The following is a 25817-nucleotide window of genomic DNA, read 5'->3' on the forward strand; positions in this document are numbered from 1 at the left end:
ATAAGCACTTTTGTGAAAGGGGAGGGAGAGCTGGTTGACCAGCACAGTGTGTTGGAGGTGAAGAACACAGGAGCTGTGGCGAGATGGAAATCATGGCAGAGAAGGTAGGCCAAGAGTTAAGATACCCAGCAAGACGCCGAGTGTTGGCATGCCACTGAAGTCACTGCTTGGATGGCCTGGTGTTGTCTCTACAGAAAAATTGTTAATTGTTAGATGTGTCTGGATGGCATGTTTGCAGGGGGAATGATCTGCCCGTGTGAAAACAGTTTGTGTCTTTGTTAGAGATATAAACTAACCTTTTCCTCAACTTTCCTCTTTTCCAGTCTCTGTCTGCTGCTGTCTCTTCATACTGTTTCTCTTCCTGTCTGAGCTCACCGGATTCATAGCCACTGAAATGTAAGTAGTAACCATGTTTTCCTTTGTTTGAATGTATGTTTATACATGATTCTTTATGGATGTCCTCCATTACCTTGGAAAAATGTGCCGGTAATTTCACTACCCAGTTAGTTCTCTCATGGTTTAGGATTCCTTTTGGTTGAGTTGAAATACTCAGTCATTCATTCAGCTTTTTATTTTACTGAGATAAGCCAGGCAAACTTTGTTCTAAAATATTTATATTACAGAAAATTGTTCCAGGCCTGCCCAATCCTTTATCAGTTGCATACTAGATTTGTCTCTTGAACAGGATGAATAAGCTCCCATTCCTCTTCAGTTCTCTGATGATAGATGGGCATTAGGCACTGTGATTGCTAAGATTGGTGCCGATCTGCTGCAGGTTCCCTTTTCCTCCTTAAGTTCTTCATTTATTTTCCTCTTAAGAGATTGATTTCCTCTCTCCTCCTGAATACATTCTTTTCTCTGTACTTGTTTATTTTTCCAGATTCACTTTGAATCAGTGTCTTTTTCATCAGCAATACCTTAAGTTGAAATGTGTGGTGCCTACTGGTTGAAACCACTCTACCAGTGCTCTGGGAGTGTGGGATATTGTTGTGGATCCCTGGGATCTCTGACAAAACCTTTTATTTTCCCCTGCCTTCTTTGTGGGTAGAATGAGGGTTGCATTCTGCTGGTCTTCGCTGTATATTTTTGGAGATGCTTTTTGAGAAAATGAGTTGTATAAAATGTGAATGCTTATTAGTTTAATATTAATAATCTTTTTTTTTTCTTCTGATGTCAGATTGAACTGAATATCTGATACATGCAGATCACTTTACTTGTGGCATGTGTTTTGTCTTCATTCTTTGTGCCTTCAAGCCTTACTTGAAAATTTACTTGACAGACTTTGTGCCTGAAGAGGAATTGTACCTGGGTGATCTCTTCTGGACCTACTATGAGCAAACCAGTAATACTTCAGGGTTTAAAAAATTGCTCATAGCATGAATATTTACACTGATCAGATTGTTGGGTGTTTTTTTTTCTGTTTTTACACTCCTCATGCCTCAAAGTCGACTTTTCTTGGTAACTGTTAACCTAAGTACCTTTGTTTGGGGTTCTAGGAAACGTCCTCCGTAATCCTACTGACGTGGCAGTGAGCTCACCCAACTGTGATGCAGTTTTCCTGGAGAGTTAGGAAGGGCGGAACTTCAGTCGGACTGGCATGATGGTCCTCACAGCCACAGATGTCACTGCTGAGCACAAAAGCTCTGAAAGGCACAAGACTTCTATGCTGTATTTTGACCAACTGCGCTTTGCGTTGGTTCTGATCACCTCGTACCTTTTCATTGTTCATCTCTGACTTGGATCAAGAATTTAACTTAAAGAATAACTTGAACCTTAATGTTTAACCTTAAGACAATAGTGTAATCTAGCTCTAGCTGATTTTTATGCCTGTTGCACTTTTCTTTCAGAGATGGTATCTCATGTTTCTTACCCCCTTGCCATTTCTTTGAATTCAATTCATGCTTTTTTTTTTTGCTAAAATACTAGGCTCGTCTTATTCACCTACTTTTCTCAGGAGCTAAATGTGAGAAATTCTTGATTTCTTTGTTTTAAAAAAACTCTAGACAGATTACTTCAAGTAAAAAAGTACTTTTTGTTGCTCTTCTCTTAGATCTCATTTACTTACCTGATTTTTTGTTAGTTTTTTACAAGAGGAATTAGAAATATTTACCTAATTTTGATCTAGCAGAGTGTATGTTTCTCTATGTAGTGATTATTTCCTGACTGTGGGTTTATTTTTGAACAGCAAAGCTGTGTGATTCTCTGAGGCTTTGTGCTTGTTTCATATTGTGACTTTCTGAACAAGACGATGCATTCTCCATGAAGATACTGGAGGTGCTCTGAGTTGTGAATACTGAGGATTCTGGTTGGAACCTCAGCGAGTTGGTAAGCTGTCTTTCCCAGCAGGGACTAAAGGAGGAGGTGTTTGTGAACAGTGAAGCAGTAAAATTTTAGGGAGGATGTCATGGAAGAATCAGAGGTGAATGCAGGAAACTGCTGTGTCACGGACTGTCCAACACAACAGCTTACTGAATGTGATCACCTCTTTTTGATGAGCTGTGGGTCATCAAATTCCCTCTTGTTGGGAACAGTGAACCCACTGCATTTGTGAATAGGCTTGCTCCGTTACAACGGAAATACTTCAGAATGACTCTTAAGAGGTGCTTCCCAGTTCAGTGACTTCTGAAGTAGGAGTACTCTTCTTGTTCCATTTCTTACTCATTGCTTTCTTTTCTGGGAAGCCCATAGCACTTTAGAGGTGTTCAGAGATGCTGCTGACCTCTCCTGCCTCCCTTTAAAATGTGCTACTGATACTACATTGTGAGGCAGCACAGTCTGATGGTTCGGAACATGGGTGCAGTTGTGGAGAGCTGTATGTGGTCTGAAACAGTGTGAGAACTCTGTTAGTTCTAACCATCATTAGAAACTGGGTGATGGCAGGTAACAGTGGAGATACTAACTCAGAAAAATGTTTTGAGCCTTTGTTTGCCAGGAACCAAATACTATTCAAGATGCAGAAGGTTCCTTCTGTGCAAACTGCTCAATACCCATCACCTTTTATTGCAAGCTTCAAGTTTCTTCTGTATCGAATTTCTTTTGTATCTTTCCTATCTCTTGCACAAGATACCCTCCCAGCTTGAAATTTCCTAGTGCCAGCCAGAATTTGAATGATTAACTAGAGTATGCTCTTGTACAGGATGAGCTTTCCTGCTTTGCCAGTGCCAGCTGAATTAGAAGACTTCATCAGTCTTTGTGTAATATTTCCCCTAAAGCAGTCATGTACTTTACAAAGCCAGATTGCATGGGAATAGCTGCACATTTTTGATGGCAAGTTGAAATCAAGAGCACCTGGTCTGGTTCCTTACATCAGAGACGAACCAGGTTCACTGTTGTTAATCCATGCTTACTTCATAGCCCTGTTATGCCCAGTAATAGTGTGTGGAGTGGGTGTGTGCATTGACATCCAGCTTCAGGGCAAGTCAGCAGCAACCTCAACAGCAGTGGTACCCACAGGGTTAGCTGTCTGACTCTTACCAATGGGTTTTTTGGTATCTAGGTTTGAAAAGAGTGGTTGGTATGGTTTGCTGAACTCATGTGTTCTAACATGAGAAAATAAGGTCTGCTCTGCACCACATTAACCCCTAAGCTTCTTCCCACTGTTGGACTTCCTTCTGCATTCATATGATTGTAGCAATTTGAAGTCCTGTTATTGCTAGAAATCTGTGTGGTCACTCTTGCCCAACTTCAAATCTCTTTTTCCTGGGCCGGCCCGTTGTCTTAGTGCTTGCAATCTCAGCTTGCCCATGTGGCAGAAGGCCAAGAAATTACACCTTCATCTTGAGGATAGCAGTCATAACACTAAACCCAAACAGATTATCGATGTGGGGAAGACTGTGCGTAACAGTAGGTGTGTCATAACTCAGTGTGTGGGCATGTCTAATGAGCACCCAGCTCGCGTCCGTGGCAGGGAAGCTTGCTTCAGCTAGGAAGCTGGATTAAGATACTGGACACATTACAGTGGGCATGCAGGAAATTAATGTGGCATAGGTAACACACTATAAATGCACATCCTATTTTATTGCTTACTAGCTTCCTGTGTAGATGAGTCCAGAGCAAGCTAGAAAATTTCTAATTTGTCATGTTAAAGATCCACTGCATGACTCTAACAGGCATTCCTCTGAGTAGCCATGAAGGAAGCTGAAGCTTGGTTCCTAGATGGGACTGCATCCTTTCCAGGAAAAGCACTGTGAAGTGCTGGTGAGGAAAAACGTTTTTCTTCCTCGGCTCAACCACAACCTGTCATTGCAGTTAAGAGAAGGGTGAACTCTGGAAATCAAGGATGTTCATGATTGTTTTTTTTCTATCCAGAGAATGACTGAATACTTCAGAACAGACAGAGCAAGAACTTAGATCTAATGCCTCAGTTCTGTAAAAGACAGATAAAGCAAAGGAGGTCCATGCTCCACATTTGAGCATCTGCAATATTACAGTATCAAAGATGCTTGTCCCACTGAGCAAATGACTCAAATGGCTGGAGACATGAAGCTCAAGTGTTAAATGTGTCAGGTATTTCCTGAGCAGGATGGGCAGTTGGTTGAGAGTAGAGTGAGCGCTAGGAATTGCTTGTGCTACCTTTAACAGCCTTCCTCATTCATCTTGCTGTTATGCTGCAAATCAAGAATGCAGAGATCACCTATCTCTGTTCTAATTAACCCAGATCAATTCCAGAAGTTAATAGCTGGCAAGATGATAATCCTGCAGTTTTACGACTGTAATTAGGTCATGAATTATGTTCTATGTGATCAATAAGAGTTTTCCAAGTATTCCATCATTAGTAGGAGAGATGTAATTAAGTAATCTAGTCTGTGTTGCATTGGCAGCTAGGGGAAGGGGTAGGAGGGTATGAATGTGCTATTTGTGGTATGAATGTGTCTGCCAAACAACAATTCATCTGGCACAGCGTACTATGTAAAAGCAGCAGACTATTTCTGCTGGTGTTGTTATTGTGCTGTTGTTTTTTTGCTTGTTTGTTTGTTTGAAATGAAGTAGCTGACACTGAACAGGCTCGAGTGACAACTTTGCTGCTTGAATGTCTGTGTCCTCCTGCAAGGTAATTATGCAAGCACAGTATCTACAATAAAAATACTAGCTCTCTATATAAGCATAACTTATCAGCAATGTCAAAATCAGCTGTTCATTTAAGGTGGCCAGATCATTCACAGAGGACACCCACCTTGTTTTAATCTTTTCAAAAATATTTTTGCTGATCTGTGCATGTCACACAGCCCAGCTCTGGTGCTGGGGCCGCACTGCATGCAGCACAACTTGTCTGTGCAGGTTATCAAGTACTCCAAAAATGGGAGGAAGCAGAAAGCTAGCTGCTTCTGAGACTAACATTGCTTGATTACACAGGGTTTGTTTGCATGCCCAAGACTGATCCTGCAGTGAAGCAGAATTGTTATCATACCCTGTCATCTTTTCTGTCCCTTAGGCTCTCTGGGGTATTTGAAATGTGTCTTGTGGCTTTGTCTCATAGTGATTTCTCATAATGACTTGCAGGGTCAGGCTGTAGCTGTTGTGAGCAGCATAGGGTGATCCTGGTGCAATAAGCATTCCTCCTGTGAGAAATGGTAGCCTCGGAGCATGAGCTGTCTGCACCGGGAGCACACTGCTACAACTTGTATGTTCTGATCTGGATTCCAGGCACTAAGCTGGAGGTGCGGGTCCAGCCCCACTGGCTCATCCAGTTGAAGCAGATGAAATAGTGGAGCAAGCTCGAACAGCGGGTAGAGCATGGCCTGGTAGTCGGTGGGGAATGGAAGTTGTAATCCTGCTCTCAGTATGGACTGACCTTGAGACAGACACTTTTCTGTAGGATATAATGCTCAGCTGAACTACCTCAGAGGTGTTAAGGAGCTTAATTAATGTTTGCGTTGTAACTTGGAGATTACCTAATAAAAGGTGTTATTTATTTGTGCTGTTGTGCCATTTGTCCTAACGTCCATGTACAGGTTAGCAGGAAGCGGAAGGTGGTGCCATGATGTCATTCGAAATTTCTGACTCAAATCTACGTTGATGTCTTTGGAAGCCTTCTTCTTCCTGCCTCCTGGAGAGCTGTAATTCCTTCATTGTAGGACAGTGTTTTCTGTGCTTTACAGCTAAGACAAGGACATAAAGTGGGACAGAGACCTTCTAAATGGTGAATTGATGACATTCAGGGCAGAGAAGAAGCTTACAAGCAGCAGAGCGATAGATACGTGCAATTTATTACACAGCAGAGAGTTTGCTGACTTGCTTCTTTCTTTGCACAAATTGTGAAAATGATGTTACAGTGGGTTTTTTTTCCTATATTATGTCTTCTCTTGTTTGGCACAAACGAGGAGGTTGTGCAGGCCTCTTGATTTAGGATGGTTGTGTCTGTGGAAGGTGAATGATGAGAGCTGGAATGGTAAGTGAAGTCAAGAGGACTCGTAGAATTTGCCCGAGAAAATCCCTTGAGAGAATCTTTGAACTCCCTCAAGAAGGAGTAATTATTTTTCCCCTCAGGCTTAGGGACTCAAGAGTGCAGAATGCTTCCTGGCAGTCGGAGGATGAGGTAAAAGGCAGCTTGTGGAGTAAGTGGCTGTATTTTCTAGCTTTATGGCTGATGGCTGGGAGGAGGCAGCCTGGCTGTTTGCTGTAAATGAGGGAGAAAAAAAGTTGCAATTTGAAGCAAAGGCTAGGCCATGGAATACAGAGAATGAGGATGATGTACTTAGAGAGCATCCAGGCAGAGCGTGAGGCACTGAGCAGCCTGATGCCTCGTGGCCCCTCTTGGACTCCATGGGCTGTTAGCTTTGGAAGTGCAAAGCGTCTAACATTAGTGGCCAGGGTTGCTAGGTGGAAATAAGTTATGTGAGAAGTTTTGTTTCTGGGGAAACAAAGCTGTTGTGTCATAAATCTAAGCGTGGAGAATGGGTTTGTCTGTCTTTGGATAAAATCTTAAAGAAATGCTAAGCCCTCGTGCTACTCTTCTCCCCTCTGTCTTGCATACCATTGCAAGATCTGCAATCTTAGCCAACTCCTTCTGTGTAATGCTACAAGTTTGTATGCAGATGGGATGAGCATCTATCTCCCAGCAGCATCGCTCAGGAATGGGAAGTATTTCAAAGCGGCTCTTTCTAGAAGTGAAGCAGATTCTTTCTGTGTGGATCACTGCTCCTGCAGCGTAGGGAAACTTTCCTCCATTTCCTTGAAGCAGTGATGGGAGGCCCTGCTCAGGGTGAGGTGCACTTTTAAGTGTCCTATTGCTCTATTACACTTTCATAGCTCTGCATTTCACCTTTGCTTTATTGCACCTCTTTTGTTCAAATGGACTTTTAACAACAACCAGTAAAATACCAATTCCTACTTCTTTGGGGTCTTTGGAAGAGGAGATGTGTGCCATCTCTAGTTTACAATATGACCCTATATGCTGCCTCCCTAAAGAACTGTAGAAGCAGCTGTGTTTACAGTGTGCTTCTGCCTGACCTCAGATTTTATTTCCCTTTTGACCATCTCATATTCACTGTTAGGTACTGTTGCTTAATTCTGGGATACTTTACGTTCCAGAATAGACAGCAATAAGTTAAAACCAGCTTCTTTTTTTCTGCTGGAGACGTTATCCTTTCAGGAGGAGTTGCTAGAGGTGCCAAATGCTACTTTTCTCAACATCCCAGGATTGTCTGGTAAAATTATAGGAAGGCTGTGTGCAATTTGGTTTCCTGGCCCTGGGGAGAAGGCTAGCAACTGAGACAAGAGCACCAGCCCAGACTTAGGCAGCAGTGGTTCAGGCGGATATCCATGAAGTAGCAGCCTTGACCCTGGATATCTGCTTTACCTGTGAGATTTCCAGAAAGCATTTGGGGAGTAAAATTTCCAGTTTGTTGAAAGAGGATAAATCTCCTTTTAAGGTTTGCTCTGGCAAGCTTAGCCTGCGTATGTTCCCACTGTGCCCTAGGGTCCCCTTCAGGAGAGGCACATCAGTAGCAGAGCAGGTCAGTGCAGAGTGCAGTTTTGAGCCCCTGCTAAGAAATCTTCTGGGAATGGGGTTAAGGAGAAGAGCAGGGTGATGAGGAAAAGGAAATGGCCGTGAGCCTTGCCCAAGAGGCAGGCTAGGAACAAGTGGTTTCATGACCGGAGTTCCAAACGGGAAGCCAGTGTCTCTTATCTCTGCAACTAATGGGCCACATGACACGGGCACAGTGGCCTACTTCTCTTTGCCTCAGTGATCCAGTCTGTGATTGAGTGATCTCACCTCTTTGTCTTCCTGTGTAAAAGCTTCAAGAGGCTCTGTGTACACAGTTTATCCTTTGACTTCTACCAGCACCCACTTCTTGCTTACTTATCTCCAGAAGGCCTATGGGCATTTGCTCAAGCACCACACCTGGGGGCTCATTGTCTGCCTTGTTCAGAACTGGAAATTTGCAAATACAACTAGTGAACTTCTTAGAGTTTCACTCCAAAGATCTGGGCTGCATCAGCTGAGGTGCCAAACCTGAAGTCTTTCTGTGCTAGCCCTGACACAGATGCTCCCTTTCATCAGAAGCATGGAGTTGGCTGTGCTGCTCGTGGTCACACCTGAGGCAATGAGGAGCTGGGGAGAAATCAGGCTGGGGGCTGGGAGGGAGGAGAGAGATGTGGTGCTTTGGAGGAGTAATGCTTCTGCTGCCTGGAGTACTCCTTACCCCTGTATTTGGACATATGACTTAATCCCAATCACTACCTAGTCTGCCAGTGATGAATACATAGAAGATTTAACACATTCCACCTGGAAGGAGAAGGCTCAGCCAAGGAGCTTCTAACTAGGTCGCTGATGAGCAATCTCACCACTCCCTCTGTGTCATTTTTGTTAATCACTTGAAAAATACGTTGAGTAATGATTGCAAGCAACTTGTCAAGCCAATTAAAAACAGAGAAAGGTAGGGCTGTGAAGCTGAAGACAAATGCTGTGCTGGTTTTAAATGAGTGTCTGCAAACCTCACTGACCTGTGAGTAATTAACTTGGAAAGAAATTGGCAGCTGTGTGTTTCTCAGTCTGAAGACTTGTTTCTTCTGAATCCACAGGGCAGGCAGTTCACTGTGGTCCAGAGATGTATCACCAGAACAGAATCGCTTTGATTCTGTCTTGTTAGCTGCCCTTGGTCTGGTCTGTCTATTAGCATGTATACTCGGCAAGGGCTTGTCAAAGGATTTCACACACTTTGAGCATTAAACAGAAATAACACAGAGCTCTTAATAGCAAAGATAATTTATTTTATGCAGCTTGCTTGAGCATAAGTTCCCATACCTTTATTATCTATCATGCTGAAAGATAAATTCTCAAATCTTCTTCCTTGAGACTGAGCAGTCTCAGACTTCGATAGAGATGGAGCTGTTGGGTACCCTCCACATCTTCCTGCTTCAGTATGGTGCATTTTTCTGGAGTGTGTTCTCTAGGACATGTGGCTGTGCTTGCGTTGGTTCATTTGGTTTATATTTTAGCTGTCAGATGGATTGTATGTGCCAACAATAAATATTTATAGTTCTGTATTCCTTTTGCTCTATATCTCTATTTTGTCTTCTGTTAAATCTGTTTTGTAGCACCCACAGTGCTGGCACATCACTGCTCTTTGGGAGGCTGTTGCACAGTGTTAGATCCTGCTGTCCAGGATGTTTCATCCCATCTGTTTCCTGATTTGAATCCTCTTCTCAATTTTAGTCGTTGCTTTTGATTACAGTTCGTAGATTGAAATGAAATACTAAGGGAGGAAGGTGCAAGTAAGAGAGAAGAGAAAGGAGACCCTGGCACCCAAAAATGGAGTGCTGATGATTGAAAGCAAAGAAAAAGCTTTTGTACCTGATGTGGTCAATCACACGTGGGGGTCTTGTGCCCTGTGGCATGCCGTGCTGTCTTCTGCTCTGTGCTTCAAAATCTCTCTTTTCTATCTTTTTTTTTTTTTTCCACTTCACATACAAGGCTGGTTGTTTGGAGTTTGTTTTTTGGCCCTCTCCCGTGGAAAGTAGCTACATGCATGGACCCACTCGTGTCTTCTTTCCTCTAGAGTTAATGAGCTGTACGTGGATGACCCAGACAAAGACAGTGGAGGTAAAATAGAAGTGAATCTGAACATCAGTTTACCAAATCTGCATTGTGAATGTGAGTGCCTTCTTTCTCTTACCTGTTTTAATTCGTATTTGAATAGGCCAGAATTTGTACAGTGACCCCTCTGTAACAGGATGTCACATCACTGCAGCCTATGCCAATACCCCGTCACTTCATATTCCAGGTGAGGCCAGGCCACTAGTTTTCCTGGACCCTGTGCTCTCACTGCAGCCTGTGTTAGTGACTGACCTCCCTTGCTACCTTATTCTAAGTCCTTTCCCTTTTTACAGTGACCACATAGTGTCTGGGAGCAAGAAACCTCCCAAGTTTTATGTGTAACTGAGTTCAACAGACAGTTGTTGGCTTTTCACAGATCATGCCTTGTCTACCTGAAGTTTTTCTGTGTATGCAGATCAAATTGAAGTTAACTGACAGGGTATAAGATATATGTTTTTGTCAAATAAACAGTCTACAAAATTTGGTTCCAAAGTTCACTCTGGTATAGGGGTATTTGACATATGATGTTATTTTATTAGCACTTTAGTCAAGTGTCAGGGAAAATGATGTGGACTTTTTTCCTGTAAAAGCTGCACATGCTTTTCCTATGCAACCTTTCTGTTTTTATCTCTTGATTATTTTTTTTTGGTCTCCTTTCCTCCCTCCCATGCAGTAGTTGGACTAGACATCCAGGATGAAATGGGAAGGCATGAAGTGGGTCACATAGACAACTCGATGAAAATACCTCTCAATAATGGGGATGGCTGTAGATTCGAGGGACATTTCAGCATCAACAAGGTGAGTAGGAATGATGGTGAGCTTGAGCTGGCTCAGGAAATGCTTGTAAGATCTGTTTGTAAAATGCTATGAAAATCTGTGTGTCTCTGTCTCCCCTTGAGGGAGTACATTTAGGGAGTCCCTAATCAGCGGGTGAAGTTGATTCTCTTGGTGCTGCAGAACAATATGGGAAGAGGAGGCTGTGTAGTTAGAGCCATAGAGGACATGTTAGATCAGGCTTATTCTTAATCTTCAAAGCAGGTAACCCAGATAGCATTCCTTAGTAGTAGAGTGGCTCTGTGTTGTGGCTAGTGATGTCTCTATGAATGCAGCAGCCTAACATATAGGGGACGTAGAAACGCCTGATGAATGCTGAATGGCTTCTGTGTTCACTCATCATGACTTTTGCACCTCCAAAATGTGACTCACTATGCAGAAGTCTTTGGCAATGTCTCTATCCAAGTGCTCTTTAGTTCCAAGAGCTGCAGAATGACAGGAATGTTCCCTGCTAGAGGATGCCAGCATAACAGAAACAGCTCCATGCTGAGATGTTTGGAACACATGCACGAGGCTTGTGCGCATGCTTTGTAGGGATGCTTTGCCTCAAAGAATGAAAATCCAGGCCTGGAGGAGGCTCCTCTCTGGGATGGGTGTGTTCAGGATTGAATAATCTTGCTATGTAATGCTGGAGATGACTAGGTGGGGTGGGGGAGTCAGTGGTGGGGCCCACTGATGTCCTCAGAAGGGCGCACCCTTTATTCACGCCTCCTCATGTACCACGGGCTACAAAATCCTGCTTCCTTCTTCCCCGCCCAGGTCATGTTAAATCTCATCTAAAAATAACAGGCAGAACCTCTTATTGATTCTGTGACATGGAAGAGATTAGGGATTAAAAAGATGATGTTTCTTTCCTCACCTCTAAGTCGCCAAAACTACTGGCAGCTCGTAGTCCACAAAACTGGGAAAGGGCTTCTACAAAGGTAGGTAGGTCTTGTTCTGCTAATCCCAAAAGCACAGTACTAAAACAGTTGTGGCTTTTTCTGGTGTACGTGGTCACTTCTGCTCAAAAACAAACAAACAAACAAACAAAAAAAAGCTGCTGTATGTGAACACAAGAAATTCCCTTCTCTACTTCGTTTGTGCAAAACCACTAATTGCATGGTCTCATGTAGTGGCTGGGACTAGAAGGAGGGAACGTACACCAGGACTTCTGGCTCTGAAAATCTGAGCCTCTCACATCTGAGGGGGAAGAAAGTCTTCAGTCCCTTGGCAGGAATTTTACAGGCTCCTGTGTGAGCCAGCATCTCGAGTGGGATGTGGCCCTGCTTTGAAACATGACTGTGCATGGCTGTTGGACACTGTGCTGTGGGACTCTAAGCTTACATAACAAAGACACACCCCTTTTTAAAGAGCTTATGTGAAGTTAGTTATAGGAGTAACTTTTGGCTTGATTAGAGCCTGGGCATGTGGTAGTACATGGCTGGGCATCAAACCTCGAGTGGGAGAACAAGGTAACATTGTGTACTTGCTGCAGACTGCCACCCTGTTTACTGAGCTTGTGGATGACACAGCTTCAGTCCATGCCTGAAAGTGTTCCCAGAGTGCACTGCCACACATCAAGTCATTTAATTTAGCTTTCCTGAAAGCACATGTAGTCAGCATGTGGCCTCCCTTGGGCCTGACACTGAAGTCTCTACAGTGAGAACAATGAGTACCTGATGTGCAATTGTTTTCCTGCTGTTGTCTGAGACTGATTCTTAGTGCTGTTCAAGGCTTTGCAAATCAAGACCATTTAATTTCCAACCCCTTTCTCCCTAGGAAAAAAGTCTTGCACCTCTGTAACAGTGATTGAGTTGAATTTGTTGGAAGACTTCACAGTGTAGGGGTAGTGACCTGAAAATTTTGCGCGTGCTAGAGTGATCCAGTTAGAATGACCCCAGTGCTCATTTTCTGCCTTGGAACTAAGTCCTTAGGTGAAATCTGTACTTTTTCAAAACTTTGTATTTCCCTGAATTAAAAACAAAGAACAAAAGCAAATAGAAAATCTTGTACTGGGAGAAGCAGGAGCTAAAAGCCAGCTACAAGTCAGGACTAGAAGATGAAGATCTGGCTTTGTTTGTACAGGACACCCCCGAAATTTTGTGGGTAAGAATGGGTTTTGTATATGAAGAAAACCACCAATCTTCTGAAATGTGAGGTATCTTATGATTGGAAAAAAAAATATATATGCATAGCTTTCTTAGGATGTTCTGCAACAGTGGTCCCATTTACAAACGTGAGATGTGGCAGTAAAATGTTAAGCAGTTGTTTATTGAGTGACTTGAATTGTATTTTAATGGGAAAGAAAGACATAGCCTTAAGTGTTAGGAATCCTGGAGCTGGGAGTCACTTCCTAGTCAGCAGCGGTAGCAATGAGAGCCTGACTCTGGGATGTAACAGATCTTTGCTCTGTGTGCAGAATGGTGGTGTTGGTCAAGTGAAAGAAGACATTTCAGAGCCTCTCTGCAGCGTACCAGAAGTTGTCTACTATTAAGTGATACCATTTGCTAGGCTGGATGGATCCAGGCATTTTGACTTCATATCAAAGCCTAGCAATGCCTTGAGGGATAAAATGAGAAATCCTGTCTTCCTTGTCTTGACTAATTTTAGGTCCCTGGTAACTTTCACGTGTCAACACACAGTGCCACTGCACAGCCTCAGAATCCTGACATGACTCACATCATCCACAAGCTCTCATTTGGGGACAAGTTACAGGTGAGTTTGCTTCCCTGAAAATTCCCTGTCTCTAGGGGATTGAATGCAACTACAGTAAGTTTGATATTGGATTGCTTGGTTTTATGGAAGGGCCACGTACAGTGTGGGAGGACAAGAATGAGCTGCCTGGGTAGGCAAGCTTGCATTCGTGCAGTATGCATTCAGTCCAGAAGAGTTTGCTAACTTTACATGCCATTACTTCAGGGAAGAAAGGTGTTCATCATAGAGTAACTTTGCTTTCTCCATCTGAAACTGAAAGTGCCTTTGGAAAACTGTGGTTATGTTCCTGCTAGGAGTGACTCTGTAAAAAACCATGCAGTACTGTTTCTAATATTAATTTAGCAAGTGTATCTTGACCTCCTTTGCAGAGTAGCATGGAGTATACTGAGGGAAGATGTGTGCTGTCTACTGTCTTACCATAGCACCAGTCAAGTTCTTTTTAATGTACGTCACCATACTTCTATAGCAGACACCTATTAGTCAAATTTGTTCTGTGAAACACAAGCTAGACTTGTGTTTCACCTGTTCCCTGTTGGGAAGAAGCTGAATGCGTGCACTTGCCCTGTGGATAGAGTTTCACCAGGTGTTGCAAGTTATGTAATAATTCCTGATTTCTCAATGAGGGCAGATTACAGCACTTCTCTAGCCTACTTCCAAGGAGCTAGCATCACAGGTGGGAGTTGTGTATGTGCACACCCAGTTTGCGACTCACCCAAAACATTGCTTGCCCGTAGTCTCTCTGTAATCTTCTTTCCTCAGCACAGACGTCTCATTAGTCTGCTTCTTGTACACCCACTTCCAAAACCTTTTTCATGCTAACAAGTCTAAGCATTGCTTTGTAGTCTTCTGACTCTGCTCCCGGCTTCTTTTAGGAAATATCTTGTGTGGGAACGCTGAAATATTAGCATATAAATAAGCTTGGCTTAATGTCTGTAAAGCACACTGAGATTATGAGAAATATTAGGTAAGTGCTAATAGGCAGTTCTGCAGTTTGTGTGGGAAATCAAGCTACAAGGCACTGTTCCCATTGTTTTATCATGGAGTCCTTGAGCTGCATAGCCCAACTCATGGTATAGCTTCAATTCTCAGTGCTGAAAATAAGTATCACTGAGATGAGAAACTTGGACGGTTGGGGGCAAAGGAGCAAGTGTCTTCCATGCTGGTAGTGAGAAACCTGTTCAGCAGATGTGTGGTTGACTCATGATTTGGACAAGCTCTGATTAGTTTTTTCAAAGCCCAGAATAACTACTCGTTGTCTGGCATGTAGGTGCTGCTGATCCTGTAGGCAAACATAAGTTTAAGAGTACAAATTAAAGAAGGCTGTGTTCACTAAACAGGTGCTATCAAGACTCAGCAAGCAGTGTAGAGAGCCAGCAAGTACGGAGAGCTTTAAAGCTATGTAGATACATCTTTAAATATTGAGCTGTGTCTCCACCTGCTTTGATGTAATACATGCTCATATTTCTTAAAGGGAGTAAGGAGCTTCTCTCATTCGCTTGTGTCAAATGCTGAGACCTCGTTCTTTGTAGGATGTTGCTTGCTTTGCCAGAAATATCCACTAAGGTACATAAGGAACAGTCAGTTTGAAATAAAGATTCAAATCTTGTCTGGCATTGAATGAGCTTCAGTTCTTCATAATAGCTGATGTATAATAGTGGCAGGCCTTGTGTTGATTTTTTTCCTAATGTAAACAAAGACCAGAAGGTTACTGCATGACAGGTAACCAAGCAAAGAAATATGTAAAGTAGGAGGGTTCCTTCCAACCCCTGTGATTCTGTGGAATTGTAAAATTCTCTTGAGTGCTAGATTTCTGCAATGAAAAACGGTAGTTTTTAACCTTTGCAAGAGGTCTTTCCTTTACAGTTGTATAAATACAAATGATTTTTTAGCCTGCTCTTGGACTCGGTCTGATCAGTCAAGTTGTATATCTTTGAATGCCTTTGTAGAGGCTAAAGCCTAGGGTGCTGAAGGGCCTGGCAAGTATCTTGTGGAGGTCTGTCTTGAGGGAGGACCAAGTGTTGGCTTTAGTGAACAGCTGATTCACTTCCTTTGCTTCCAATACTTCTGCTCAAAGCACTGGATTTGGCCTCTGATACTGTGCAGTCCTGAGAACACCTGGCTATACACCCTTGATTGTTTTCTCTTGCAAAGCAATTTTGTTACTGTGGCCAAAGTTTTATTGCTTCTTGAAGTCCCTCCAGGTACTTAATGAGGTACAAACAAGTTAATGTTCCCCCAAGGAATGCACCTGTGCACTTTGTAGCACAGTGATTAATTAGCAATCTATGGCAGCAAGTACTTTAAAGGGAATCCAGAATATTCCACAAGGAAAATCATGGTAATACGTCAGGCTGGGAGTTACAGATGCTATCTGTGCTGCAAAGGCAGAAGAGGCAGGTGCAGCAAAGGACCTGATGGCAGTGGTGGCACTGTCTGCCCTGTAACTTGGAGCTTTGCAAACTTGTTCAGAGAGACAACAGATCAAACAGCTCTTACATGTAAACAGAAGTATGGATGTTGGGGAGCCAGGAGCTAAAGCATGAGCCCAAATATGCAGATACCTCACAGGACAGACAAAGTTGTTTACTGAGCAGCAGCTCAAATATTTACTGTTAGAGTGTTTTAAGGGAACTTTAGCATCTCAAGCTCAGATATACAGTAAGCTACTTCTCAGCAGCACTGAGAGTGGAACTTAATACTGTAGCCCAGTCTGGTGGCTTGTCTTTCTTTGTAAGCTTTTCTGCTGACACTGTGTATGTATAATAACCAAGTAAAGAATCTGCAATTATAGTTTGGAGATGGTTGCTGTTGTGTAAAATATTGGAAATCCCTGCAGAGCTGGAGGTGCTGTAGAAGGTTCTGCTGATTATTTTTCTCTGTACCTTGCAACCTTGCAAGTTGAACTTGCTATTAGTTTTGTGTCTTTAGTTTTCTGTCTGGGAAACTAGGTCAGTTGCTTCCTCCAAACCATCACCTACTGCATTGCATTCAGAACAGTAAAACAGCCATTAGGATCAGAGAAATATATCCACATGTTGTTAGTTGTTAAGAGGACCTGGGAAGGAAATCCTTATGCATTGCCCTGTTGGTGAGTTTTACGTCATCACAACTCACACGTTCATGACCAAATACTTCTTCTGAATGTTTCTTCCCTATTTTCTGGTTTAAGGACAGGAATCTTTAGGTTGTGGATGTATATGTCCTTTCTCTGTAGCTTACTGTATTTTTTTGTGAAAGATGCAACATCCGATCTACAGCTCTTGCTGTGGGGTTTCTGTTGTGAAGAGAGATCACAAATTGATTATTCTGTTGGTTGACGTTAGATTCCAGATGGTCAGAGTATGTGGAAGGTATGGAGTGGAAATCCTGTTATTCTGGGCAAACAGATACTTGCATGCCTGAGACCAACTGCAGGAAAAGCTGAATGGATGGCTGTGTTGGCATGTGACCTTCTCCAAGGGCATGTTGTGCATGGTGTGAGGGCAGGGCTGATGTGCAAAGCTGTGCAAGCCAAACTGCTCTGACACGAGCTACCTTTGCATGAAGACTCAAGAGTTTATCCTGAATCCGATTCCCATTTATTTCCCTTCAGCCTGATAGGTAAATTTCACAGTTAGCTATGCAAAGCTCTTAAGTAATATCTCTATGGAAGTTTCATAAGTGGCCATTTCCAGCTGCAATTCCTTTAGCTTTGCAGTGGCTTTGAGGAGTTTCATTTTTAAGACATTGAGAAATCAACTTTTTTCCTCTGGAACCAACCCTTGTTTGGCAGTCACTGAGAAATGCTTCAAGTCATCTTCTACTGCACTGAGGCTTTGTTTTTGGAAAGGCTGAATCGGGCTGATCTCCTTGTAACAGGATAGGATAGAGAAGCAAAGGTCACTGCCAAGTTAGAGCAGGGTTTATTCACGTGTCTTTCTTCTTTCCAGGTCCAGAATGTTCATGGCGCCTTCAACGCCTTGGAGGGAGCAGACAAACTCAGCTCAAATCGTATGTATTCTTGGTGATTACAGATCTTAGCTTCTCTCTCCAGGAGGTAAAAACAAAGCTGGTCATGCAACACTGATGTATCCAGAAGTCCTTAATTTGCCTCTATAACTAAAATGTCCAGACATTGCTGACTGTCACTTACATTTTCTCCAGTGTTAGAAGAGGAGCCCTCTTGCAATCTGGTTATTTTCTCCAGTTTTAGTGTAACCATCTGCTGTAGAATACAGATATATTTTTTTAAATCCACAGTATATTCTTATAGCTCTCCTGTGCTCCAGAAACCACAACTAGAAGTTTTCCTTGTTCTTAAGTTGTAAGTTTGCTCATGGCTTAAGTTCTACTCAGAAAATGGGAGGGTAGATTTTTTTTTCACTGCTCTCCTTCATGACCAGCAACAAAAAAAAAACAAATTTCAAGTGCATGCTACAACTCACTCCAGTTTTTCTCCTTCAACTCCTCAGGTTTCTACAGGCTATTACTCTTGTCCATTTATTGGAACAAAATTTCTATGGCTGTTCCTGAAGCTAGACAGCATTTTTTTTTTCTCTTGTACATCTTTGTGTTACACTTAACCAAAAGGATTCTGCATAAAAATAATTTAAATTCTGTTTCAAAACTGTTTCATAGATATAAAATAGCAAATGGCCCTAGCCATTTAAGTAATGAAAAAGGATTGAGCAGTTGTTAAGCAGCTGTGGGAGAAGGAGGGGAGAGAAAGAAGTAAAGTTGGATGCTCAGAAGAATTGGGACCATGCAAGTGTGGTGCCTCAGCACTTTCTGTCAGAAGCAGCTGAGTGAGCTGCAGTTCTAACGTGAGCTAGTGCTTGATCTCACCAGGACAGCTTTTTGTGGTGCCAATCATTTATAGTTACAAACAGGTAGGAATTTTCAGGTGACCCTGTTCAGGTACAACATAAGGAGGAAGGAGATACCTTTTCTGTCAGTTTACATGTTTTCGTTTACTTTTGGAATGTTATGGAGGCTGTGATTCCTTTCTCTGAATGCTGATTTTTACTTTCCTTCTGTGAGCACAGCACTGGCCTCTCATGACTACATACTGAAGATAGTCCCAACAGTGTACGAGGACATGAGCGGCAAGCAGCGATACTCCTACCAATACACGGTGGCTAATAAGGTAAAGAAGCAGTTCTCAGAAAAGCTCCTCATTGCAGCCCAGTGGATGCATGGAGGATCTTCATTCACCATTCTTCCTTCCTCTTACACATCTGCTCTACAGCCATGTACATTTGTTTGTAGGTGAGCAGTAGCCTCTGCTGGGAGGAGGAGGAACTGAAGCTCTTGAGAGCAGGGCTTGCTGCTGCTCCTGGTGCTGGTGCTTACTGAGATTAGGATTGTGAGGACAAGTCAGAGCAGATATTGGTCTTCTTTTAGAGTACAGTGTTGTTATTCCTGAATATGTCGTGTCTAATGTAGATTTCTGTAAGATATGTGGAAGATTTGTATGTGCTGCAGTTCTTGTGATTTGAGTTAAGAGGGGTTTGAACGGAAATTGGAATCCAGCTGAATGTACTTGCACATAGCTTTGTTAACAGAACAGTCTCAATTGTGATGGATGTGTCAGACGAATAAATTATCAAAACATATGACACTGGAGCTGGCTTACAGAACTGTCAGACAGTTTAGCTGACCAAGGGGGTAACTTTCTTAAGGATTTTTTATCTGTGGTATCTGCAGCATCAAATACGTAACACTTAGCAGTAATCATCATCTACTTTATTAGTGGATTATGTTAGTTGTTGTAACTTTATGATTCTTGAATAAATTTACAATAAATAGATACAAGTAAATTTCATAACAAAGTGTGTTGGGAGGCTGGAGGGAAAAAACCCTATTTAATTATCAAGGTAAAATTTCTCATTCAATTAAAAACAATTTGCTATTCAGGTACTAAGTGAAAGTCTAGAATCTTTTCCTAGTGTCTATGACTACTGATGTGTCATAGCTGAGATTCAAGCACCCGCTCTTATGGACTAGTTCTCAGATTAGTGTTCCTGTCTTGCAGCTTTGGGATTTGCTGGTACAGTGTGTCCCAGTGATTTGGATGTCTCTCTCTGTTCAGTTTACGATATATTTTTTTCTGCTTAATGTCACTATTGCTGTTCTGATAAGACTCTTGTGACACAAGTTCTGAAAGCAATTTGGAGAATAGACAGCAGGAGCTCTTGACACTTCTGTGATTACGGTTGTAAGTTCAGCCAAGACTGACTCATCGCAGAACTGTTGGTGGGGAAAAGGGGAGAGGGAAAAAAAAATGAAGCCAGTTCTGTCAAAATGGAAGCATGGAAAAACAGTGCTGCTTCTGCCGTTTCTCATTAAAGATAGAAATTCTCATATCACTGTGTTTAGTCTTTGACTCCTATACTTGTTAGTGGGAGACAGAAATTGGAAGCCAATCTGCCATAGGTTGGCTGGTGTGATGAGATGAAGGAGGTGTGGCTGGCTGTCTTTTCTCCCCCTTTACCTTCTAGGTCTGCTTCCCCACTTACCCAAATAGCCACTATCTTAACGTGCACTGCAGAATGTCTGCAATAAGAGTGCTGGAAACACTCAAACTGGACATTGCAGCACAGTTTTGCTGCTTTTATTTTCTTTGAGGGGAAAAAAAAGACTAGAGGGAAATCTGGGAGTTATATATGACCAGCAAAGGAGATTGATGCTGTTTTGTTGATTCCCTCTGAGCTCGTGGAGAGTAGAGTTGTCTTTTTTGTATCATGCTCATGGGTGTTCTATTGCTTATTGTTTCTTCATCTTTTCAAAGTATATGAGCTTGTCTTTGCCTCTGCAGGAAGGAGAACTGAAACTGAAAAGGTCATCTGAGTTGGGAGTCCTGTCATAGGGATAAAAGAAGGGAAGAACAACTGGGTAAAGTTGCAGGGTGTGCTGTGCACGTGCTGCTGGCTCTGTGCTGACTCCTCAGCAGATTTTTTTTTCTTGTCTGTTGAAATCAATGCCCTAATCCTTGAAAGGGACAGCACAGGCAAAATATTAGCTCTGAAAGCTGTGCCAATTGTTGCTAAGCTGATGTTAGTGTTTGTTCTACATTAGCATTGTGCTCTGTGATTTAACAGGGTATTGATCCATTGCTGATACATTGCACTGTAGCAGTTATTACAGAAATAGAGTAAGTAAGGTTATCACTGGAAATCTAAAGATGTTTGTCTTCAGCCAGCTTGCAATATTTTGGGGACCTTTTGACAGGTTTTTTTCTGTATATAGTTGCATTCTGGTTTTCAGCATGATTTTCAAATGTATGAAATGGGTCTTTAGAGGATTCATTTTAAATTGCTCTACATAGTTCATACTGAATGGGCAGAGCATTCACGTTTGTTTCAGTGTGCAAGGGTCTCACAGACAGGAATTGCTGATTGCTGTTCTGAGTGCACAGACAAGCAGGGATTTTCAGGTTGTTGCTGACTGAGTTCTGTTTGTTTGGTGAATTTTTGTATGATTTACATACTGACAGTACAAAAACTTCATTTACAACCATTTACAATCTCGTATTTAAGTAGAGCAGATCTACACTAGAGGAATCAGTGACAGGCTCTTTACTGCTAAGCACCATGCCTCTGTTCCCCGCTGTATCACAGTCAGAATATGAAGAAATTGCTTTCCCATTTGATAAGCATAGAGAAAGGAGCGTCATACCAGAGTTGTTTACTTCTTCAGTTGATCTTTAGTACAGAACAGTAAATTAGGGACCAGGCACTGTATGCAGAATGGGATTGTTCGTGCTGTGTCATTTTTCTCTGCTTTCTTTTCCAGGAGTACGTAGCCTACAGTCACACAGGCCGCATTATCCCAGCTATCTGGTTTCGTTATGATTTGAGTCCCATCACGGTGAAATATACAGAGAGGCGACAGCCTTTGTACAGGTTTATCACATCGGTGAGTTACTCAAAGCCTGTGGTTCTTCTTTCTCCTGCCTGCTTTCCATTTCTCTTCCAAGCCTTACTTTCCCAGAAGAACTGAGTTTCTGCTTCAGGGCATTGTGACATGATTGAAATAAAACAGTACATCACCACGCCAGTGCTGTGAAGTGTAAGTGAGGTAACTGGCTAATCCTATACTCTGGCAATTTGATTTAATAGTTAGGCACAAGAAGAAAGAAAATTATCCTATTCCAGAAGCACCAAACTCTGTCTAGGTATGGTGAACACGATTGCAACATGCCAGAAACTTGGAACTAAACTAATGAGGTATGCAGTAAAGCAGGCTGCAATAAGCTGCCTCACTAATGACGAGGCCTAACTTGCAGAGAAGACAGGGCAGTTGTTTAACTCGGTGTGGCTGCTTGGTTTAATATGGGTATGCCAGTTCCAGGTGTCTGCTCTCAGGCAGAAGTGGAGAAGAGCTACATCATAACATTCCAGAGGTGTTTTCCTACCAGCTGTGTAGCTGTGTTCTGATCCATCCAGATAACATCCTGCAATAGTGATGTTGGTATCTGTAGCAAAGCTGTCCTGTCCAAACTGATAACTAGGCAAAAAGTTATTTCAGGATCTTCCAGATCTTTAAAAAATGTGTCCTGAGGATACTGGCTTAAAATATAAACTGTGGTCTCTTGTGCTAGTGAGGCATGGTAGAATGTAAAGTAGCTAATAAATTGGTTGAAATAAGACCTCGGATTTTGACTTTTAAACAGTTTGACTGTGTCAATGGGAAGTAACATATAAACAGTATGGCTGTGTTGCACTTAAGGATTTTGATTTTGCAGCTTTTGATGAATACTAAGCTCCTTTCATTTAACATCAGAGATGTGTGTGATCCCTGGGATATACAAATACCAAGACAAAGAGGTCTTGGTATTAAAGCAAAACCTGTCACCTATTAAGACTTTGTCATCTTAGCATGTCTGCCAGGCTTCAAAATGTAATCCTAAAAAAGATCAAACATCAGCATTTTATGATTTGGCATCTCATACTGCCTCTACTTCTTTCCCTAACAGTGTACACTCATAGCTTTCTCGAGCTTCTTGTTGGGGGTGGAAGTGTGGAGGTGTTTTTAAGAGGAACAGTGTTTAGAAGTCACAAATAGCTGGCATTATTCTTTGTTGTGTCCCTTGCTTGCATTGAATGCATATAAATGACATCTTCATTGAATGTGGTGCTATGCTTCAGAATTCACATATGGGGTCCACAGGAGTGGCTTTTCTCACTGTTTGCCACAATGACCTTTGGATTTGGTACCACCCTGCCAGAGCTTTGCCCTGTCCCGTCTGTAAAGTTTGGCAGTTGTGTGCTGCCTCCTTGACTGCTGAGGAAGAGTTTTAGAATTGTTTGTTATCTACTTTGGTCTTAAATGGCTGTAATCTGAAGCAGCTTACGTGAGGCCATTCCAGTGTAACATCATTCCTACAGAGACGTATGGATGACAATATCTGCAGAGCTGTTACACAGTGTTGTGCACAGCTTTGCCAGGCCCCTTTCAGAGGTGGCTGACGTGGAGGCAGATCCTTGGTACAGATATGCTGTAGCATGGCTATCAGCGTGGCTCACCTGGTGCACAAGATCTGCTCTTGCACTCATTTAGGCTGGGAATGTTTTACACTAGGGCAGCCTTGGCTTGGTGCGTGTGCTGCCTTTTAAGTTTTACAGTACTGAAAGTGGTAGAGACAAGGCTGAAGGGAAGCAGGGTGGCAGGCGATTAACGCACCTTTTGTCCTAGGTTTCCTTGCCCTGTTTTGATGACACGATCTACTCTGTTGTCCTTTCCACTGCTCTAGCCCCTTCCTGTGTATCCATTGTGGCCTTTTGCATCACAGTTGCTCTGGAGACCAGCTCATGGTCAGCAACACAAGCTGCAACCTGGCCCAGGCAGAGATGTGCTGGGGCATCTGGAGTCATTGCTCAATGGAGCCGTGGGAACTCATAATCTATTTCTGAGCAGCAGCTGCTTAATTTAAAAAAGCACACAGACTTGGAGTGGGTGCTGTGGCATCTTTCATTGAACAGATTGTTTGCTAGGGAACCACAGCAAATTGAAATGTGTCCTGAAGTGTGGGAGACTGCTGTGGGTTTAAAAGAAGCATTAGCAGCGCTAGAAATGCAGTGCAGTGTGTGGCTGGCTGCCTGTCAGGTCAAAAGCACTGATATTGGAGGGGCACTGAGAAGGGACAGTCCCATGTGGGGCAGTCAGGTGAGAGGTGTATCGACTGCTCAATAAAAGGCAAAGGAGTTTCTGTTGCTGGGGAGATTATCTGATGCTCTTTGTTAGTATTACATTTGCCTTCCAAAAAAGTTCAGTGCTGCTCAGGGCGCCATGCCTGGTGTTGGTTCCTGGTCTTCTGTATTCCCAGCTGAACCACTGTGCTGTGTGTTTCAGCACTCAGACTCATGCCAGCTCCATGGTTTTTGTGGTATGGAGAGTTATTCTCATTTTCTATACCTCGCTAGAGGTGCTTCCTGTGTAGGACAAAGGCAAAGGTTTAGGATTTATTTTATTTTACATGCCAGGCTTGAAAAAAATTCAGTTCTAAGTAAGAATATTGCTTGTAAGTCAGTGTAACCACTGATGCACATGGTGAATTTGCAATGGATCCCAGGGTTAACCACACACAGCTGGTGCAGTGTTAAACACAGGAGTTTGAGCCTCTTAAACGATACTGCTTAAAATTAAGGTATTTCCCAGTAAAGAGAAGTCATCCATGGATTTGTGGTTGAGGTTATGGAGAAAGGGAGAAAGTTTTGCTGCTGAAAATTAGTGCATTCATATAAGTGGCCAAGCTGAAAGAAGGGCTTTATCACGAGGTCAGTGATGGAAGAGGCTGGAAGGGGACAGCAGGGAGAAAATGAGACAAACTTCTGGTGAAGCGTTCAAAATTCAAAAGAAAAATGAAGATTTTTTCCTGATATGAGAGGAGCGGTCAGCCTGCTTGGTATGAAAGGAATTAAGCTGGAAATAATTGGAAAAAATGGTTGTGGGGAGGATTATTTCCACTGTGGGACTTGTTGCCAGCCGGTAGCACAGATTCAGTCCATGCAGTTTTTAAAGCCAAGATAGTGGTGTTCTACAAGATGTGCTGCAGGTCAGCCAGAAATCTCCGGGTGGAATTCTCCAGCTTACCGTATTGGGAATCACCTGATGTTCCTACAGGTCTCCTTTGACCATTAAAATCATCTTCAGGTTTTAAACTTGTCACCTTATGGGACAAGTTCCACAATCATGTATCCAACTTTTGCCTTTCTGTCATCTGTCTTGCTGCATTTCCTCCTGCACAGCCACTGGTGTCCTTCAGCCTGCACACCAGTCTCTGTACAGAAATAATGCTCTGTTAAAAAGCCTCCTGTGTATCCCACATGGCATGATCTCTCCATTCTGCAGTTATTACGTTTCTGTATTCCTTTTCCTTCTTCTTTTGATGGTTAGGCCTGAATCAAACTCACGGGGACAAACACACATCATTCCCAGTATAAAATATGAATCAATATGAATAAGAGCATGATGCCTGACTTCCTCCAGCACTGCGAAGGAGCAGCGCTGTGTGAGCGTTCACATGGTGATGATTCGGAAGTGCGATGGTGCAGCTTCTGTGCTGACCTGGAGACCAACCCCAGCACTGCCGGCTTTTGTCGCAACAAAGCAGAGCTGTGTGCGTGCTGGGAGGCTCCAAGCAAATGCCAGGTGTGTGTGACTCATAAACACTGTGCAGTACACAGCAGTACAGTGCAGATGAATATATATTTTTTCTGTTTCCTCCTCCCCCCCCCCCCCACGGTGCTGCACTGAAATCAGATTTTCCTACCATATGATCTTAGTGTTGGACAGTCTTTCTGTTTGCGGTAAATATTGCATCAGCTGAGCTGCCCAGAACTGAAATAACCCAACTCCATTGCTGTCATTTTCCCCCAAAAGTCACCTGCATCATGCTGGGAGGGGGGGGGGGACGACGACAGCAGGCAGAGGGGAGCGTGGAGGGCTTGTCCCCTAGAGTTGCTAGCATTGCCTCCGGCTGGTGCTCTGGTTCCTGAAGCCTTTATCTTCTGGAATGCCAGCCTTCCTGCAGAAGTCATGTTTACCTTGCCTTGCTATCTCTGCTGCTTCTCCGCATCTCGCTGAGCTCACTGAACACAAATATCACAGTTATAGATAGACGTGTAAATGAGGGGTGCATTTCTTGCAGCCTTCACTCAGCATTAATGACCTGTTTGTTCTGTTGCCACTGCGATCTTCCTGCTGAACCCAATGCTCTTGCTCTTCTGTTACTCTTTTCTGTGTCACTTTGCCTGTGGGATTTAAT

The 25817-nt window shown here is 42.9% G+C and overlaps 1 protein-coding gene across 2 annotated transcripts in view; it reads left to right on the top strand.

Moving 5' to 3' along the window:
* Positions 1-25817, top strand: part of ERGIC1 (endoplasmic reticulum-golgi intermediate compartment 1) — a 56123-nt gene that overhangs the window by 26842 nt on the left and 3464 nt on the right. For both annotated transcript variants that reach the window (XM_048960965.1, XM_048960963.1), the window contains exons 3-9: positions 324-396; positions 10002-10096; positions 10713-10837; positions 13466-13570; positions 17500-17560; positions 18595-18695; positions 21344-21466. In XM_048960965.1, coding sequence (XP_048816922.1) covers positions 324-396; positions 10002-10096; positions 10713-10837; positions 13466-13570; positions 17500-17560; positions 18595-18695; positions 21344-21466 — 683 coding nt within the window. The remainder of the gene's footprint in view (positions 1-323; positions 397-10001; positions 10097-10712; positions 10838-13465; positions 13571-17499; positions 17561-18594; positions 18696-21343; positions 21467-25817) is intronic.

The sequence above is a fragment of the Lagopus muta genome, chromosome 14 (genome assembly GCF_023343835.1).
Source record: "Lagopus muta isolate bLagMut1 chromosome 14, bLagMut1 primary, whole genome shotgun sequence".
Lineage (NCBI taxonomy): Eukaryota > Metazoa > Chordata > Aves > Galliformes > Phasianidae > Lagopus > Lagopus muta.